Source organism: Leptinotarsa decemlineata, unplaced genomic scaffold (assembly GCF_025532065.1).
Source record: "Leptinotarsa decemlineata unplaced genomic scaffold, Ldec_3_MD MMD2_tig00026294_RagTag_RagTag, whole genome shotgun sequence".
In the NCBI taxonomy this organism is placed as follows: domain Eukaryota; kingdom Metazoa; phylum Arthropoda; class Insecta; order Coleoptera; family Chrysomelidae; genus Leptinotarsa; species Leptinotarsa decemlineata.
In genome coordinates, this window is record NW_027412674.1 from 2,187,507 (window position 1) to 2,203,970 (window position 16,464).

Sequence of the window (16,464 nt, forward strand, 5' to 3'; positions counted from 1 at the left end):
CATTGGAAATATGAAAATATTAGGTTTTGATAAATACAGTTGACCATTAACATAGCAGCGAAATAACGAGTGACAGCTAGTTGACATAAAATCAGTTGACATTTTGATTTTTGAAAGCTTGCATCTTTTTTATTCGCAATTATCGCAATAAACTATTGAAAGCAGCTGAGAGAGTGAGATAAATATTGATATGAAGAAATGGGAAATTATCATAGACAATATAATTTTTGCTCTTGATTTATTCAATGGTGTTCATTGTTCATTCTGATTTAATGCTGAAGTGATATTTCTAAAATGATTACCTATTAACATCAAATTATCAACCTGTCACTTTAAAATATTGAAAAAATGGTAGGCATACTGTATTCAAATAATAAGTAGATTATATCTTGATCTTTTCTGTTGTAGTATTATCACAGCATAGGTAATACCTATGCTGTGGTAGTGTGTTGTTGGGTGACTGCACTGACTGCACCAATATTGAAATTTGACAGACTTATGAAATGTCAGTGCGAAACAAGGGTACTAATTGGAAAACGCTATGTTTTTAATTTGTATTTGTTAATAATTGGCTGATGTGAGCTGAATTCACGAAGAAGGCGTGTCTATATATTAAAGTAGTATATTTATTCCATATATTTTCATAAAAGTACAATAATTATAATGATGAAAATCAGTGCCTTATTTTTTATTATATTCATATTGGTACCCAAAGGTAATAAATTGGAAGATAACCTTATCTTGTATTACTTCTATTACTCATTACAGGGCAAGCCCTAGAATGCTATGTTTGCGACAATCAAGAAAACAATAAAGAGAAGTGCGTGAGCACAATTCAAACATGTAATTATGGGGAAGATGTTTGTCTGTCTGAAATAAGTTGGGGTAGTACACCTTATTGGCAACAAGGTGCATTGAAACAGTACTACATATCGAAAAGATGTTCGACAAAAGATAAATGTGCGAAATACAGAAGTAGTAATATGCCTACTTGTACACACATATGGTATCAGGATTGGAAATGTTCGGAATGTTGTAAGGGGGATAGATGCAATTATTATATAATTGTAAGTATATAGTGAGATTTTAAACAAAACTAGCTGACCCGGCAAACGTTGTTTTGCTATGTAAATTATTTCTAGGTAATTTTTAGTGTAGACAAAAAATAACTAACTTATTCTGTGTAAGGATGTGGTATATGCGTGAAATAGGCATGGAGTGCTGTGAACGATGAGGGAATATAAAAATAACAAACGCCAAACATTATTATTTTCAAGTTATTATAGTTTATTTCTTAAAATTATATATCATTAATTAATTACGACAGTTACACTAACAAATAATATCAATCTCTTAATGCTATAGCGTGAACAATATTTTTTGTTAGCCCATCTTTAGCTAACACAAACAAACTGGATGGTTTACCAACTCGAGAGCATGCCATGTATAATTGTCCGTGTGAAAGACATGGTGTGCTCATATCTAACCCACAAATAGACATCGTTTGGCCTTGGGATCTGTTGATGGTCATTGCAAATGCCAATCTAATTGGAAACTGAATACGTTTGAATTGAATTGGCACATCTGTAGGCATAATATTTGTTCAATGAGAGTATCTTGCAAATCAGCGATTGTGCAGAAATCGGTCGGTAATTTTACGTAGGAAAATTTTAATCGAAATAGAGTGAAAAACATTTACGAAAAATGACGATAATTGATCAGTTATCGAGCGGGATGAAAATTGATGAAATTACTAAAATGTCTATTAAAAAATAGGGGTTGGTCACCCACGGTCTTCCGATCGTGAGTCGGACGCACTACCACCACGGCCACTTCCAATACCCTATTTCACAGAAATACTGTACATTGAGCTTTCAGGTTCTTTTAAATAAGTGGCATATTTTGTATTCGATGAATTTATTCAGTACCCCAAAAGTAAACACACCTAGACTGAGGTATAATATTTATTCACTAGATCATGTTGCCTTCTTCTGTTGCTGTTTGGAACCTAACACTGATCTCTATTCATTCATCATTTTCTCTCATCATGAAAGGCCATAAAATTCTTTCGTTAATGGAAAGGACATATTTTTTCTATTCGGAGCAATAGGTTTCAATCTGAATTATATAATTTGTTAAGTTAAAATTCCAGGTTAAATTGATATTATTACGTCCATACTTTCTTTAGGAAAATGATATTCAACTGAGATAGTGTTTTCTTTGTCAAATTTTCTGAGTGGAGTTATAATGTAATTTTTTGCAATAATAGGTGAACATTTGAAATTTTGTTTTGTTGTTTATGTATTCAGTTATTTATTCTATAAAAATTGTAACCATCCCAACCAATCTTTTGATCTACCATGATCAGCAGTATGACAGAGAATGTGTTCTGGATTTCTACAGATATATAAAGGCGTTTTCAACTGAGTCCACAGCTTTGATGAACTGTGAGAGACTACCGTCAAGTTCAAAGTTATCTATGGAAGACTCGTCCTTATTGTCACTAATTGAGAGATGATTCATGAGGAATTATGCATCAGTCTTATGTCATTAGTCTCAAGTAATAACTTATAAGAAGTTATATCAATAATTTTTTTTTCAGTCCAAGGCAAGTACACGAAACACATTGGGTTTGACATCTGTATTATCCATTATGTCTTTGGTGGTGTTAAGGAACTTATAATGGTAGATACCACAAGTAGCCACACAGTGTTTCAGTTAAGTGCCTAGGAACAAGCAAAATCCTTCCAAAGATTTCTTGATACATTCTCAAAATGCATTCTTATTGCATTTCACAAAAAACCATATGAGTACCCAATAGTCCCTTTCAGGTATTTAACTTTTATTGAATAAATTATTTCTGTAAAAAAGTGAGAAAACCATGTAGCAAAAGGAAAGTAACCGCTGATTCCACAATCAAGTTTTCAAGTTATGTTCTGCAAGTTGACTTACAGAACATAACAAATTATATATATATATATATATATATATATATATATATATATATATATATATATATATATATATATATATATATATATATATATATATATTTTTATGGAACTTTTCTTCCATTTTGAAGAAGTTTGGTTTCCATTATTGCTAAAAATGTGGTGATATTGTAGATTATTTCTAAAAATATCTAAAAATGGTTTCAGTTATTGTAAGGTTTCAGAATTTCACTACAGTGTTATATAAAATAAGAAAATAGAAAAATAAAATAAGGTACTGTTTGTTCTCTTTTTGTAATTTATAATTTTCAAATAAAATACGTTTTACAAACATGTATCTCGATGTATGAAAGTTTCAGCTTTTTATTTGAACTAATTCATGTCATCGATAAAAAATAGTAAATAAGACGAAATTGTTGAAATTACTCTTTATATATATTTTTTAATTTTACATTGTAAAATTGCTTATTATTTTATATAGGTATTGTTAATCAATCCGTCCATTTTGAATCTTGATGTATTAATGAATCATTTATAATTTTTGTATTATATATTTTATATTATACTTGACTTTATATTTTTGTCTTTTATTTATATTAACAAGTATTCAAATATACTATAGTACAGAAATTACTTTTTTTTATACAGAGTGTTCAAACTACATTTCCTCCTTAAAATGTGAAATAAACTAATAAAATTGTAGAATCATGTTGCACTCGGACAAGAATAATTACAACTCTGAATTGTAAAAATTTATCTCCATGTTCATTTTGGATAAAAGTGTATATTACAGTAAATACTCTTTAGATCCCGATTTCACAGCGAGAGGAACTTTGATTCGCCTGAACTGTAATGTGAATTTTTGTGTTGTGACTTTATTCTTGATCGGATTCGAAATCTATATTTTTGCAGTTGGGTTGAGAAAACATTTAGTTTCTTTATGATGCATGTTCTGTAATATCAATTCATGATGATTGACACACAATCATCATGAGGACTCGAGACATCAAATGAGCACATAATTTATTTATTTATTTATTTCAACGGACAAGCCAATTTTTACAAATATCTTTTTATAAATTGTACATGTGCTTACAAACTTAAGATACATCAGATGTTTTAATCGATTTTTTGAAGGATAATAATGATGAATTAAACAATTCCAGGTTAAGATGGTAATGGTTTGCTGATTTCAATATCCTACATATTGTTTCATTCTGACCATAATTGGTTCTACAAAAAGGAATTTTAAAAATATCACTATTTCTGGTTCTTCTATCATTCACAGAGAGAGTAGTACAAAGCTCAACTATTTCTGGAGAATCAATATAGCCGTTTAATACTTTGTGGACAAACACAAGATCTGTTTCAAGTCTCCTATGAATTAAGGTGTTCATGTTCAATATCTGTGAGTAGTTATACTCTCCTCTATTTAATCCTAACTGAAAAGCAACATATCTCAAGAATTTGTTTTGACACCCCTCTAACAACTCAACATCAACATTATAATAGGGTGACCATATAATGGAGTTATACTCAAGAATGGATCTCACTTGTGCACAATAAATCAGTTTTATAGATTCGACACTTAGATCTCTAGCAGAACGAAGTGTAAAACCTAACATCTTATGGGCTCGAGATGAGGCTTCCGTTATTTGGTACTTAAATGACATTTTTGAGTCAAAAACGACACTTAAATCTTTTATTTTATCCGTTACTGCTAAATCATTCCCATTGATTTTATACGAGTAATCATATACATTATTGATCCTTGAGAAAGTAATTTTTTGACACTTATCTGGATTCAAATGCAAAAGGCTAACGTCGCACCAGCTAGAAAACTGTACCAAATCACATTGAAGTGCCTGAGCATCTCACGTCTCATCAAATTGAAAATAAACCCTATAGATTGGGCTTTCCAGATGAAAATTTCAACCAGAATCATCATTTTCGACAAAAAATTCCAAATCCTCACCCTTTGTGCACGTTTATTCGACCTCTTTTATAAGACCTTACTTGTTGATTTCGAGCCGCATAAACAAATAACTTCATTACAATTTTTTTCTTATTGCTTCATTTCAGCAAATGTTACTTGAAACTAAATTTTTCCTTAGACAGATCCGTACAAATTCTGCGAAAAAGTTTTTTCTTTAAGTGAAAGTTTATTTATCGACGTTTTTTTTGGGTATTTGTTACCTTCCATAATCTGAAAAATATAAAAATTATAATGGAGAACTTTATACAAGTGTAGAAGGGCAAACTTTTTAGGTTACCTCGATAAGTTACTGCGTAAAAATCAAAGTATTTTTCACAAAGAAAAATCTTCTATTTATCAATAACTTGTCGTATTTAACAGTTTTGCCTGTCAAAAAATTTTTTGAGAAATAATACGATACTTATCTTAACGTTTCGGAGGCCAAAATCTGCCTCCGTCTTCAGAAATGGACAAAAAAATTCTAATATATTGGCAGTTATTCCTTTTTATTTATTTCTTTACTTCTTCGACAGATCTCAAAGGAGTTTTGAAATATGAAAGTTTATATTCAGTCGTAACTTTAACATAATTGGTTTCCGATGGGTTGAAGGGGTCTCAGTTATTAATTAATTATTAAGTTATTTTGGAGTGCGTTTCGTCGCATTTATATGTGAAAAACCACATATTTTGGAATTTTTTAACCTCAGCAATATGAAGTGTGTCTTGTTTATTAATTACTCACTATAGTTCATTGTTTTTTTTTAATTAGTTCGTCATATAAATTAAGTACCCAATTAGCTTTTTCTAAATTTTTTATGCATGAATTGTTAATTACGTATTTCAGTGTTTCATATATTTAGTCTTCAATTTTAAAATGTTCTAGAATGACATGAAAATAATCCAATTTTTACTCCTTCGAGTTCTGATTCCTCCATTAAAAGTATGCATGGACGTACGACATCTATGGAATCGAACCTAAATCTTGTTCATCTAAGAGAAACACAGGTCACCACAGCACCTGTTTCAGAGCCTAGTATTTACTCTCATCGCCCGCGTAGCCGCGGGCAACAGCTAGTAATTTATATTTTTACTTTAAAAATACAGTAACCAAAAAAATATGCCAACTGCACTGAGTAATGAATAGCTTCGAGAATCAAATTATGTTACCTACAAAGAAATTCGCACAACACAACTGTCAACGTTTGCCCTTACGCGTCTGCCTGCGTTCGAGTCGCATTCTCTACGATGGCGCTTCATGCTCAGACTGACCCTCTACCCCGCGCATCTTCTCCCGTCGTCTTACAGTAGACGCGACACGTAATGGCTTACTGCGTTGCGTCAAGTTAATCTTGTAATTGTAATAACTTTTAAACGATTCGTCCAAATTACTTAGTGTAGAAGACAAAGTTTATCTATATTAAATACTTAAAACGACAATTGTATCAATTTTTATAAGAATTTTACAGATATATATTCTTAAATTTGCATAGTGAAAAAAGTATCCAATTTAATTGTATTTATGGCTCAGTATTTTGCAAATAGTAGCTACCACATGAGAGGTAGATATATGCTGTCGCGGACTTTTATTTAGAACTATTTGAAATGAACAATCTCACGGTACATAATCTCCATGTAACTTCAACGGATAGCAGATACCTCTAAAGAAGCAAGCATTTATTCGACTTACTTTAATACTCATCGTTATACTTATTATGACCAAAATTACACAGAACAGTTGTAAATTGTAGCCTATATGCAGGACCGTCGCCATGGGGGGAGCCTCCCCTCCCTGCTTTTTCGACTTCGGAAAATTTTGGGCCATGAAGATAGAAAAAAATAGTAGGAAAAAATAAATGAAAATTAAAAAAATAAAAATGAGAGAAAAGAAAAGGAGAGGTAATAAGAAAAGGGAAAGAACCAGGAGAAGGTTGGGATTTCCCAACATGCATAACTTGAAGAGAATTCTGACGGGCCGTAAAGATAGAAAAAATAATAGTAGAAACAATAAGCACAATATTATTTAAGTGTTGTTTTCTTTCATTTGTATTGCATATTCCTATACATGGTGGATATAGTGGAAGACCAAGTACCTTGGTCCAAAGTAGGATAATTCCCATTATTATTTTTATAATTACCAAAATTCATTTTTGTTTGTGCATACCCTAACGGGCATAAGCATTCAGCCAATCTTTGGATAGCTAAGTAAGAAAATTAATATATTATAGTAGTAATTAATCCCTCGGCTTTCATTTCTTCGAAAGTTGGGAAATTTTGCTGGAGTTGGGAAAATTTGGATTCCCTCCCCCCCTGATTTTTCTTTTCGCTACAGCCCTGCCTATGTTATTCTGGTGTATAACGTGTATTTATGTAAAGTTTCATTTAAATCCGTTCAGTCGTTTAGGCGTGAAAGAGCCACTAATATACATACATACATTTATCCATCCTCACACACTTACACATTTATAATATTAGTTCAGATTAATATACATTGGAAGAAACATAACATTGAAAGGGCTCATGACTATAAAATTGTCCCGAAAAAAAATGAAAACGTAAATAATAAATGAAACTGAATGCGGTGCCTTTATTGAAAAAATTAAGTTCCAATCGGATGCTTGATTTTCAAATTTTTCTAATGTTTTGAATGGATCTCAGCCAGTTTCAATACAACTGTTCCAACAACTTCCTGGATAAATCCAACCTTCCGAAGCTGAAGCTGAAGAAACGTTTCGACGATTTGGATATTACAAAAGACAATCTCGGCTGATATTCTGAAACACTAAATGATTTAATTAACCAACTAAATGTAATCGTTTGGCGTATGTACTTCACCACAACATTCATAGCTGCATTGATAATATAATATGTGTTTTGGCCTGCTGCACACCCAAATATTGTATCAGTCATTTCCTCACTAGTCATCAAACAAGTTACCAGTTACAAGTCATATTTCTTCTCCTGAAAACGCGAAAATTGCGCCCTGGTGATTAATGAAAAAATGATTGTTTTTGGATTTATTCTACGTCAGAGGTTCCGATTTTACCCTTCAAGTCATATTTCTGCCACAACTTATTCTGATACCCTAGTAACTCAGAAGTAACAAATTGAATGAAGTTTTAAAAAACTCATTTTGCGAAAATGAATTATAACACGTATGGAATTGAGACATAACAATTGTCATACATTTAATACTTTAGACTTCTTAATTCATAGAATTAATCTTTCAATTTTTGACAAACGAACGAACTTATAAAGTGGGGTTATGCGTATTGTCAGATTTTTGTTTATGTGTACATTTTTCTTCAAAAATGTAAATACTTCAAAATATGGGAAGTAAACTTCAAAAGTTGGAAGAGGTTAAATGTGTTTTATAAATGAAACGAAAGTAATTGAAGAAACATGTGAATAATTGTCATTAATATATTTTGACGACCCTTTACACATTTTTCATTAAAAATGACTGTAATAAGTATGAGTGACGCTGATTTCAAAAACATATTAGCTACAACAGCGTCAATATGCACAATTCTACAGTTTTTGACTGGGACGTGAGTATATTACTAATGAAATATTCAACGAGTTTTTGATTTTCTCAATTGCAGCCTCACTTGTCAAAAATTTGTACAAAATAAAAGCACTGGAGATATATCTTCCTTTCCCTTTGTAAGCGGCTGTATTTCTACAAGTTTATGGTTACGCTATGGTTTTTTAATTCAAGATGGATCCCTTATTTTAGTGAATACAGTAGGGGCCACATTATTTTTTGCATATGTCGTTACATTTTATATCTATAGCATAAAAAAGGTAAGTTTAAACTATTATACAATCAATTGTTATGGTTTATTATATTTTTATTACATTTTTTCCGGGAGGAAGCTGTAATATTGTAAATTATTCATTTGAAACTCAAGTCATCATAATGATAAAATAAATTGTTTCCAAACGATTATTTGTTCTACACTGGAAACCCTAAGATTGTATGGGCTTAGAAATTTGAAGCTTCAATTTTATTAACATGGCTGTATTTGTTGTGTATAATATGTACGCCATTTGTGGCTTCACTTAATGACACTATTATGATTCTTTACTTAGCTACATATTTTTATATTTAGTTCAAAAATTATTTAGTTATATTTCTAGTTATATCAATAACAAGGAATAACTTCAAATGAGATCCTCAAAAGATGCCTGCTATATTAAAATTTCACAAATTGAGCCTTTCTGCCCTGAAGGAGTTAAGTGAAAATTTTAAGAAAATTATGTTGGATTTTTTTTTTGTGTATGTGCCAAGAGGAATGCAGATCTACTGGAGCAATGTGTCAACTTTTGTTCATTCAGAAGCTAAAGATTATGTCTATTTATTCTCTAGAAGAATCATTAACCTATGGAGATAATTTTTTTATGTATCTGGAAAATTAAGAGCTCCTTTATTGCTCCTAATATTGCTACAGTATATAATGAGTGTAACTAGAGTTACCATTGAATATGGAGCTGTTACCATTAGATATTTTTGTTGATGAAAAAAGGGAATTTTGACTTTTTTTTTGGTTAGTTAATACTTCTGCATATTTGTAAAGAGTACAGTTGTTAAAGCTATTTTTGAAGTACGAAAAATCTAACTAGTAACAACGATAACCTTCAAATGAAGATATCAGTATTGTTATCTCTGATGCGGTTGAAACTGGAACAACAGCTTCATGAAATCCTTCAAATAATTTAATTGAGGGGTTACTTTCAGATATTCATGATCCTGGTCTATGTCCAGACACATTTTCTTTACATTCTCAATTGAAGAAAGTGTGAGTGTATTTTTTTTTCTATAAATGCAGGAAAACTATATTTTTATTACAAAAGTAGTTTGGTCAACAGAGAATAGGTACCTAAGAGTTGGTTAGTTCATAGCAAAAGTAGGTGTTTTGTTTTAGCTGTATATTGTACGGTAATAGTACTGCATATTAGCCAGTGAAGGGTATAACAATACACACATTGAAAAGGCTCTTGTTAATCATATTGTTGAAAAGTATGTGGATTGAGAGATACAGTTAGCTGAAGTATTAACTATCGATGAAAAACAAAGGGGTATGAAATACTTAAAAGAATTGTTTCTAGCATTGAATATTTATCAAAACACAACATTGCTTTTAGAAGGTCCAACTGCAAACTATGCACTCCCAACCTGAGTCACCAAGAACAGTTGTCTTCGTTGATGTGTTCCAACAACAATATAATTAACTCACCTAGCATTGAAATAAAAGAAACTGAGCCTGTTATTAACATATTAAGCCGTATGATCTACCAATCTACCTGGAAAATGTCGTACTCGAAGGTTTCATTGTAGATGAACTACTTGAAGTCATAAAGCATATTAAAAATAAAATGGTCATGGGCTATGACGAAATATCAATAAAAATAATTAGGAATCTACCTGAGGAATCTATTGAAATTCTAGTTTAATTAATATTTCATTTCGAAATGGTGTGTTCCTCTCTTTCTGTGGTGATTCCTCTACACAAGGTTGTAGAAGGACAAGATACCTCTAACTTTATGTCTATTTCACTCATTCTGACTATAGTGAAAATAATCGAAAAGTTGATCAAAATAAGACTCAGTAAATTTCTCAAAATGCACAATACTGTTGATGATAATCATTCTTCCAAGCGAAAGTGATTACAAATCTGCAGTATGCAGGTAATATCCATTTGAGTCCTTAACAAAATGGGCAGATCAATATTCTAGTACAAAGCTAGGCTGCACTCAGGTATTGATGAATCCAAGAGTGGCATAAGGAGGATCTAATCGGCGATCACTCTGCAAATACCTTCGTATACCATCAGGTACACATCAGGTAGACCTGATGATACAATACATTCAGTCATGATGGAGTTTTTTCACCTTTGGTTTTGGTGATTCATCGTTTGAGGGTAAGCTTTTGTTTAGTTTGTTACATCTCCTGATACAGATTCTGCTTTTGCTGCTCAAGAATTTGGAGAGAGACAGATTTATGAAATATCTTGCACTTGATTCAATAACAGGGAGTAGATGCCTATCTAATCTATAGACTTGAAGTCAGACTCTTTGGGCAAAAAGACCACTTGTATGTTGAAAGTGAACATGACACCAGCATGTTTTCTGGGAACAAAACTGTTTGGTGCCAAAAAAGGATCATGTTGCTGAAGAATCTTTGCCTTATTCTCTTAATGAAAATTTGTCACAACCAGTTTCTTATCCAACTTAAAATCAATAGTATTTTAAATAAATTCAGTAACCGACACCTTTCATTAGAGCCAGCAATTAGAATATATGTTAAATCATGGCAACTTGTTCTGAATCAGTGAAGGTCATTCTCAAAATAGAATGATATCAACTAAATAAGTGATAATTATTCATAAAATTCATGAATATTCATGAGGTGCCCTTTACTCATGGTACTTCATATGCATTAGTACATATTATTTTTCAACTAATATTTACCGTTATTGAGGTATTAGAGAGGCTACATATTTCATCTTCAGTAATAGGAATTTTTTTCATCACCAGAACTCTGAAACACTTTAATTTAATTTGATTTTACAATGGTAAAATTTCCATCAGTACATATTTTCTGTTTACCAAGATAATTATGTAATATTAACCGTTATTAAGGTATTACAGAGACAACATATTTCATCTTCAATTTGCAACTGAAAGATATTGGATTGCGCAGATAGAAGTGTAGTGATAGATATTTTTCCACACATCACCAGCATTCTGAAATACTTTAATTCGATTTTATAATGGTACAATTTCCTTTATGATGGTTGTAAAAAATGTTTGGGAAAACAAATAATCACTGACTTACATTTTTTCCATGAATAGATTGTAAGTGCTAGTAATATTCGTAGTGGGTTGACCTAAGTACTACAAATATTTTAAATTTTCTACACAACACAGGTGTAAATATTGCTTTCAAAACCAACAACAACTTAGGCATGTACAATATGAATAACAAAGATAAAGGTTAAGTTTCAGAAAAATCTGTAGTGTATAATATATCATGTGGGTCATTTCCGATGTTTTATGTAAGTCAGACTGGGAGAATGTTCAAAGCCTGCATAAAGGAACACAGAAATAGTTTCCAGAATGGAAAAATAAACTACACATATGCCACTCATTTAATCACAGAGGAACATGAGTTCAACCATGAATTCACCCCCTTCATTTCTAGAAGAAAGGTTTAAAAGTTAACCTGTTGGAGAGTATGGAAATAAACAAATTTAAAAACTCTCAATATTTTATGAATGATGAAACTGAACTGAATAATTCGCCATCATTGAGAGAGAGATATATATATATATATATATATATATATATATATATATATATATATATATATATATATACGTTTAATGTCATAAGAAATACATCTTGTCGACAAACATTTTTCTGCTAAAAAAAATAACCATAAATATTAATAAATTGTTAAGTAAATATATGAATGTTCTAATATACACAAATGAGAACATACACAAACAGTATCTTTGTTAAAGTGTAATCTTGTACATGGGTAAAACTATGAGTAATTTTTATATAAATGTACAAAAATTGAATATTATTATGTGTTGAGGTTATCCTCAAAAAATTCATTTAATGTATAGTAAGCCTTTTTGACCAGAATTGAATTCAAGTTTCTCCTAAAATCTGTTTATTTCCAGTACTTTCCAAAAATTTAATTTATTCATATAGTTAATGAATTTATACCTGGCCTTTTCAGGTAGATTCGTTCGTTGGAAAGAAGGCAGTCAAGTAGGTAATATGTTGGAGTATAAAATAGTTGAAAGTCAGAAGTAACACTTGAGAAATCCATTGTATAGCGAAAGACGTGTCGTGGTTTTTGTAAAACCCTTTATAGTGAAAATCATACAATAAACTGTATTAATGAGTTTCAATACGGATTTTCATCAAGTATCGGCCAGTTCTATTCAATCGTTAGTTTCATTGTATTTTTTTTACTTTATATTTCACTTTCTATCTATTAGTTAACAGGAAAATCGTTTATACTCTGTCCTTTCTATATCTAATAATATATCAGAATGTTAGACATTTGATGTCTGGGGCGGAATTTTATACGACAAGATAATTGGTTAATTTTTATTCTTTTACCATTTACTAACTATTTCATAATTTTGAAAACATGTTTCTAATTTTCTTGAAAGAAATTCAATGCTCAGCATTTACTGAATTTATACTTCATTATTAGGAACTCTATATTTTGAAATATATCTTTGCAATATATTAATTCAATGGTTTGATTGATATACGTATTCTGTAGCATTTGCTAATTTTCCACATATAATTAATCACTATAAATTATATAATTGATTCATTAGAAGTTTACACAATAACAACTATGTTAAATGTTCAAGCATCAATGTCTGTCTATTATGCACAAGTCCACTCAATTTTTTGGGGTGCATCTGTGAACGTTAAAAAAAAATTTTCACTTCAAAAACGTTGCCTTAGAATTATTTATAAATCCAAACAAACTGATAGCTGTAAACCTTTATTCATAGAAAAGAAAGTACTGACCCTATACAGTCAGTATATTCTTGACAGCATAATGTTTATTAAAAGCAATCCAAAGCTTTTTAACGACTTTGATAAAGCACACATCTACCCAACAAGAAATAAAGCAGATTTGGTTACTAATATTCCTAATTTTACTTATATTCAGAAAAATATACCGTATACTCTAATAAAAATCTATAACAAACTTCCAAATGCACTAAAAAGTCTCTCTAAAACAACACTCAAAAATAAACTTAAAAACTTTCTTCTAAATAGAGCATACTACTCAACTGATGAATATTTTAAAGATACCATCCCTTCAGATTTTACCTGCTAAAATGTCTCATATTTAATTGATTTCAATTTTTAAATTTTTTTAACTGTATATTTATTACACTGACATGTTCTACGCTCATCTGGGCATTTTACTTCATTGTAATTGAACAAATAATAAATAATAAATAAAAAATAAATATGTTGTAACCTGGCAAAGCCATCTCTTGCATTGTTTACTTACCCATTCTCATGTTACTATTACCACAATCTCGGCTGTTACTATGGCAATATCATGACTAGCTCTAAACTCTCATAGTTTCTTTTCTATTCGGTAAATATTTTAACTGTAACTTTTTTTTTCAGACGATGGTGATTCGTCAATTCTCCATTTGTCTCTTGTTCCTCCTCATAGTTCTAGTCTACATCCACAATTCCAAACATCCAGAAAATGCTAGATCACATTTGGGACTGATTTGCAGTGGTGTGACCATAGTATTTTTTGCCGCCCCATTTGCAACACTAATGCATGTTATCAGAGTTAAAAACACGGATAGTTTGCCATATCATTTGATATTTGCAACGTTTATAGTTTCCCTGCAATGGATGATGTATGGATTTATCTTGAATGATAGGTTCATTCAGGTGAGTGTACTGTGTTGAATACATTTAGAATTGGGAGGAAAAAATGCTAGTTGTTGAATGAATGGTGGAGGTGAGGGATCCTTTTGGAAAAAATCAGATTGGATTACTAAAAAAAAAGAAATGAAAATAAAATAGAATCAAAAACAAGTTAAAATTCCATATATTATCAAACCAGAACGGAGTAATGAAATTAAAATTCATTTTGAAATTCAAAATATTTTGTGTAGAACTGGAAGATAAACAAATGAATAAACAAAACCGATGTAGAATCTAGAGCATGAAATGGAAAAATCTGAAAATTTTTGAATACTGTGGAGAAGTAAATGTTCCTCTAAACTTTGTCTGTAACACTTTGGTATCTAGTTTTACTGCATCATTTCTGTTTTCTAACTTTGCTTTCTGTGAATATATTGGTTACATCTCAAAGATAACTCTTTGAGCTGTGTTTTTTTTTATGAGAGCAAGGTTAATGAGTCTTTACAGACTTATATTCGAGCCATATCTTACAATGCTTCGTTTGTATAAGGATAATGAAACACTGATAAATTGGTGATTACTTAATTTGAAAAACATAGAGCCCGCATAGCATTGAAATGTAGAATGGGTTGCCTTACCTGAAAGTTAATGATTTGAATTCATTATTCCTCCTAAATTTTGTGTTTTTGCACTGTATTTGATGGTATTTTTGACACAGTCTGTTGGGGTTTTATTCAAGTCAATCAATCTTAGTGATTTCATGATTTGATGAGTGAACGTTTTTGATTCAAACTGTCTAGTCATTTAAAAATGTAGGCTTTCACGGCTGGCGTCAATGTTTTGGTTGGTTCCAGGGTTTTTGCCGTGATTTTCTTTGTTGATAATCTCCAAACGTTTCAACTGCAACTCTGGCAGTCATCTTCAGTGGCGTGGTCGAAGTACTCTTCTCAACGCATCAACTGAAACTCAGTATTTAGATCAATATTTAATGTTTTTTTCAAATTCGAAGACAAATACTCAGCAAATATAAAAGAAAAAACTAAAATAATAATTATCCAATTCAATGGCTTAATGTAATAGAAAATAGCCCCCATTATATGTCCATTGAATTGTTTAACAAACTACCTGACTGAATAAAGTTAATCAGTAATCTCAATAATTAAAAAAATATTGAACCCTATAACATTGAGGAATATTTAGAATATAATTTCCTATTGTAAATATGTATGTGTAAGTTTTTGTGACATCATTTCATGATATGATTTTTATACTATATCGGCAAAAGTCTCGGAAGTAAAGATATTATTATTGTTATTATCAATATATTTAGTACCTAGGTAATGAAAATGGGAACACATCCATTGAGATAGGTTGAACATTATATCACCAGCCTAAGTGCATGTTGGGTTCGGAAATGAGTTCGAATTTATTTCTCTATATTGGTCGGGGGTTTCTTTTACGATATTGCGGACCTCCTCTCATTGAAATATCAGAATTCACCATCCTGTGCTAAGGTGGAATGAAATTGGCTCATACAATCTCCTCTCACACTTAACTTAAATATTTGCAATGGTTTCTAACGTTTCATCAATTCAGATAACCGAAATTTTCGATTTATTCTTTATATAATTCGCTTTCCTAAGGTTGAAATGGAAAAATTAAAACTACAAGGAGAAATTATTGTTTATGTTTTTATTCGAAAGCATGTAAATGTAGAAAATAGTAGGAGATTAGGCATTATCGCCTGGTTTCGAAATTTCATTTTCATCTTGTAAACCAAGCATTTTTAGATTCTCAAATTTTTGAGCACTAAAATTCTCCACAATTTGACAGAAAATGTAAGGTTTTTTTAATCTCAATTTGCTTTCAAATATTTTTTATATTTATCATAAAAAAGTTGGTCAAAATAATCTCTTCAATATTTTTTCTTTTTCAGATCCCTAATCTTCTTGGGTGCATTTTGTCTGGTATTCAACTCAGCCTTTTCATGATTTACCCGAAAAACTCTAAAATATATTCAAATGTATAGAAAAAAGCTTGTTCTAGAAATGGTGTATTAATTTATCAAAAATAATTGTTTAAAGAGTTGTACTAAGTGAA

At 30.8% G+C, this 16,464-nt stretch overlaps 2 protein-coding genes and 1 long non-coding RNA gene across 3 annotated transcripts; 2 read left to right on the forward strand and 1 right to left on the reverse strand.

Moving 5' to 3' along the window:
- Positions 1–495: 495 nt before the first annotated feature.
- On the forward strand, positions 496–3,528 carry cold (coiled). Its single transcript, XM_023160055.2, has 3 exons — positions 496–715; positions 769–1,067; positions 2,603–3,528. The coding sequence occupies exons 1-3, from the start codon at positions 664–666 to the stop codon at positions 2,681–2,683; spliced, it is 432 nt and encodes a 143-aa protein (XP_023015823.1). The 5' UTR covers positions 496–663; the 3' UTR covers positions 2,684–3,528.
- A 3,433-nt stretch (positions 3,529–6,961) lies between these two features.
- LOC111505278 (uncharacterized) lies at positions 6,962–14,124 on the reverse strand. The gene is made up of 3 exons (XR_002722101.2): positions 13,988–14,124; positions 7,754–7,884; positions 6,962–7,705 (listed from the first exon to the last, which is right to left on the reverse strand). It is a non-coding gene; the product is annotated as an uncharacterized lncRNA (long non-coding RNA).
- Positions 8,173–16,464, forward strand: slv (sugar transporter SWEET1). Its single transcript, XM_074180142.1, has 4 exons — positions 8,173–8,474; positions 8,529–8,730; positions 14,110–14,388; positions 16,301–16,464. Exons 1-4 carry the CDS (start codon positions 8,383–8,385, stop codon positions 16,391–16,393), a joined length of 666 nt encoding a protein of 221 aa, XP_074036243.1. The 5' UTR covers positions 8,173–8,382; the 3' UTR covers positions 16,394–16,464.

Bases quoted from the DNA above. Each gene is read 5' to 3' on its own strand.
- cold (XM_023160055.2), top strand. From the start codon at position 664: ATGATGAAAATCAGTGCCTTATTTTTTATTATATTCATATTGGTACCC. The intron at 716-768 runs GTAATAAATTGG...TACTCATTACAG, and splicing joins ATTCATATTGGTACCCAAAG to GGCAAGCCCTAGAATGCTAT. The intron at 1,068-2,602 runs GTAAGTATATAG...TTTTTTTTTCAG, and splicing joins GATGCAATTATTATATAATT to TCCAAGGCAAGTACACGAAA.
- slv (XM_074180142.1), top strand. From the start codon at position 8,383: ATGACTGTAATAAGTATGAGTGACGCTGATTTCAAAAACATATTAGCT. The intron at 8,475-8,528 runs GTGAGTATATTA...TCTCAATTGCAG, and splicing joins CTACAGTTTTTGACTGGGAC to CCTCACTTGTCAAAAATTTG. The intron at 8,731-14,109 runs GTAAGTTTAAAC...TTTTTTTTTCAG, and splicing joins ATATCTATAGCATAAAAAAG to ACGATGGTGATTCGTCAATT.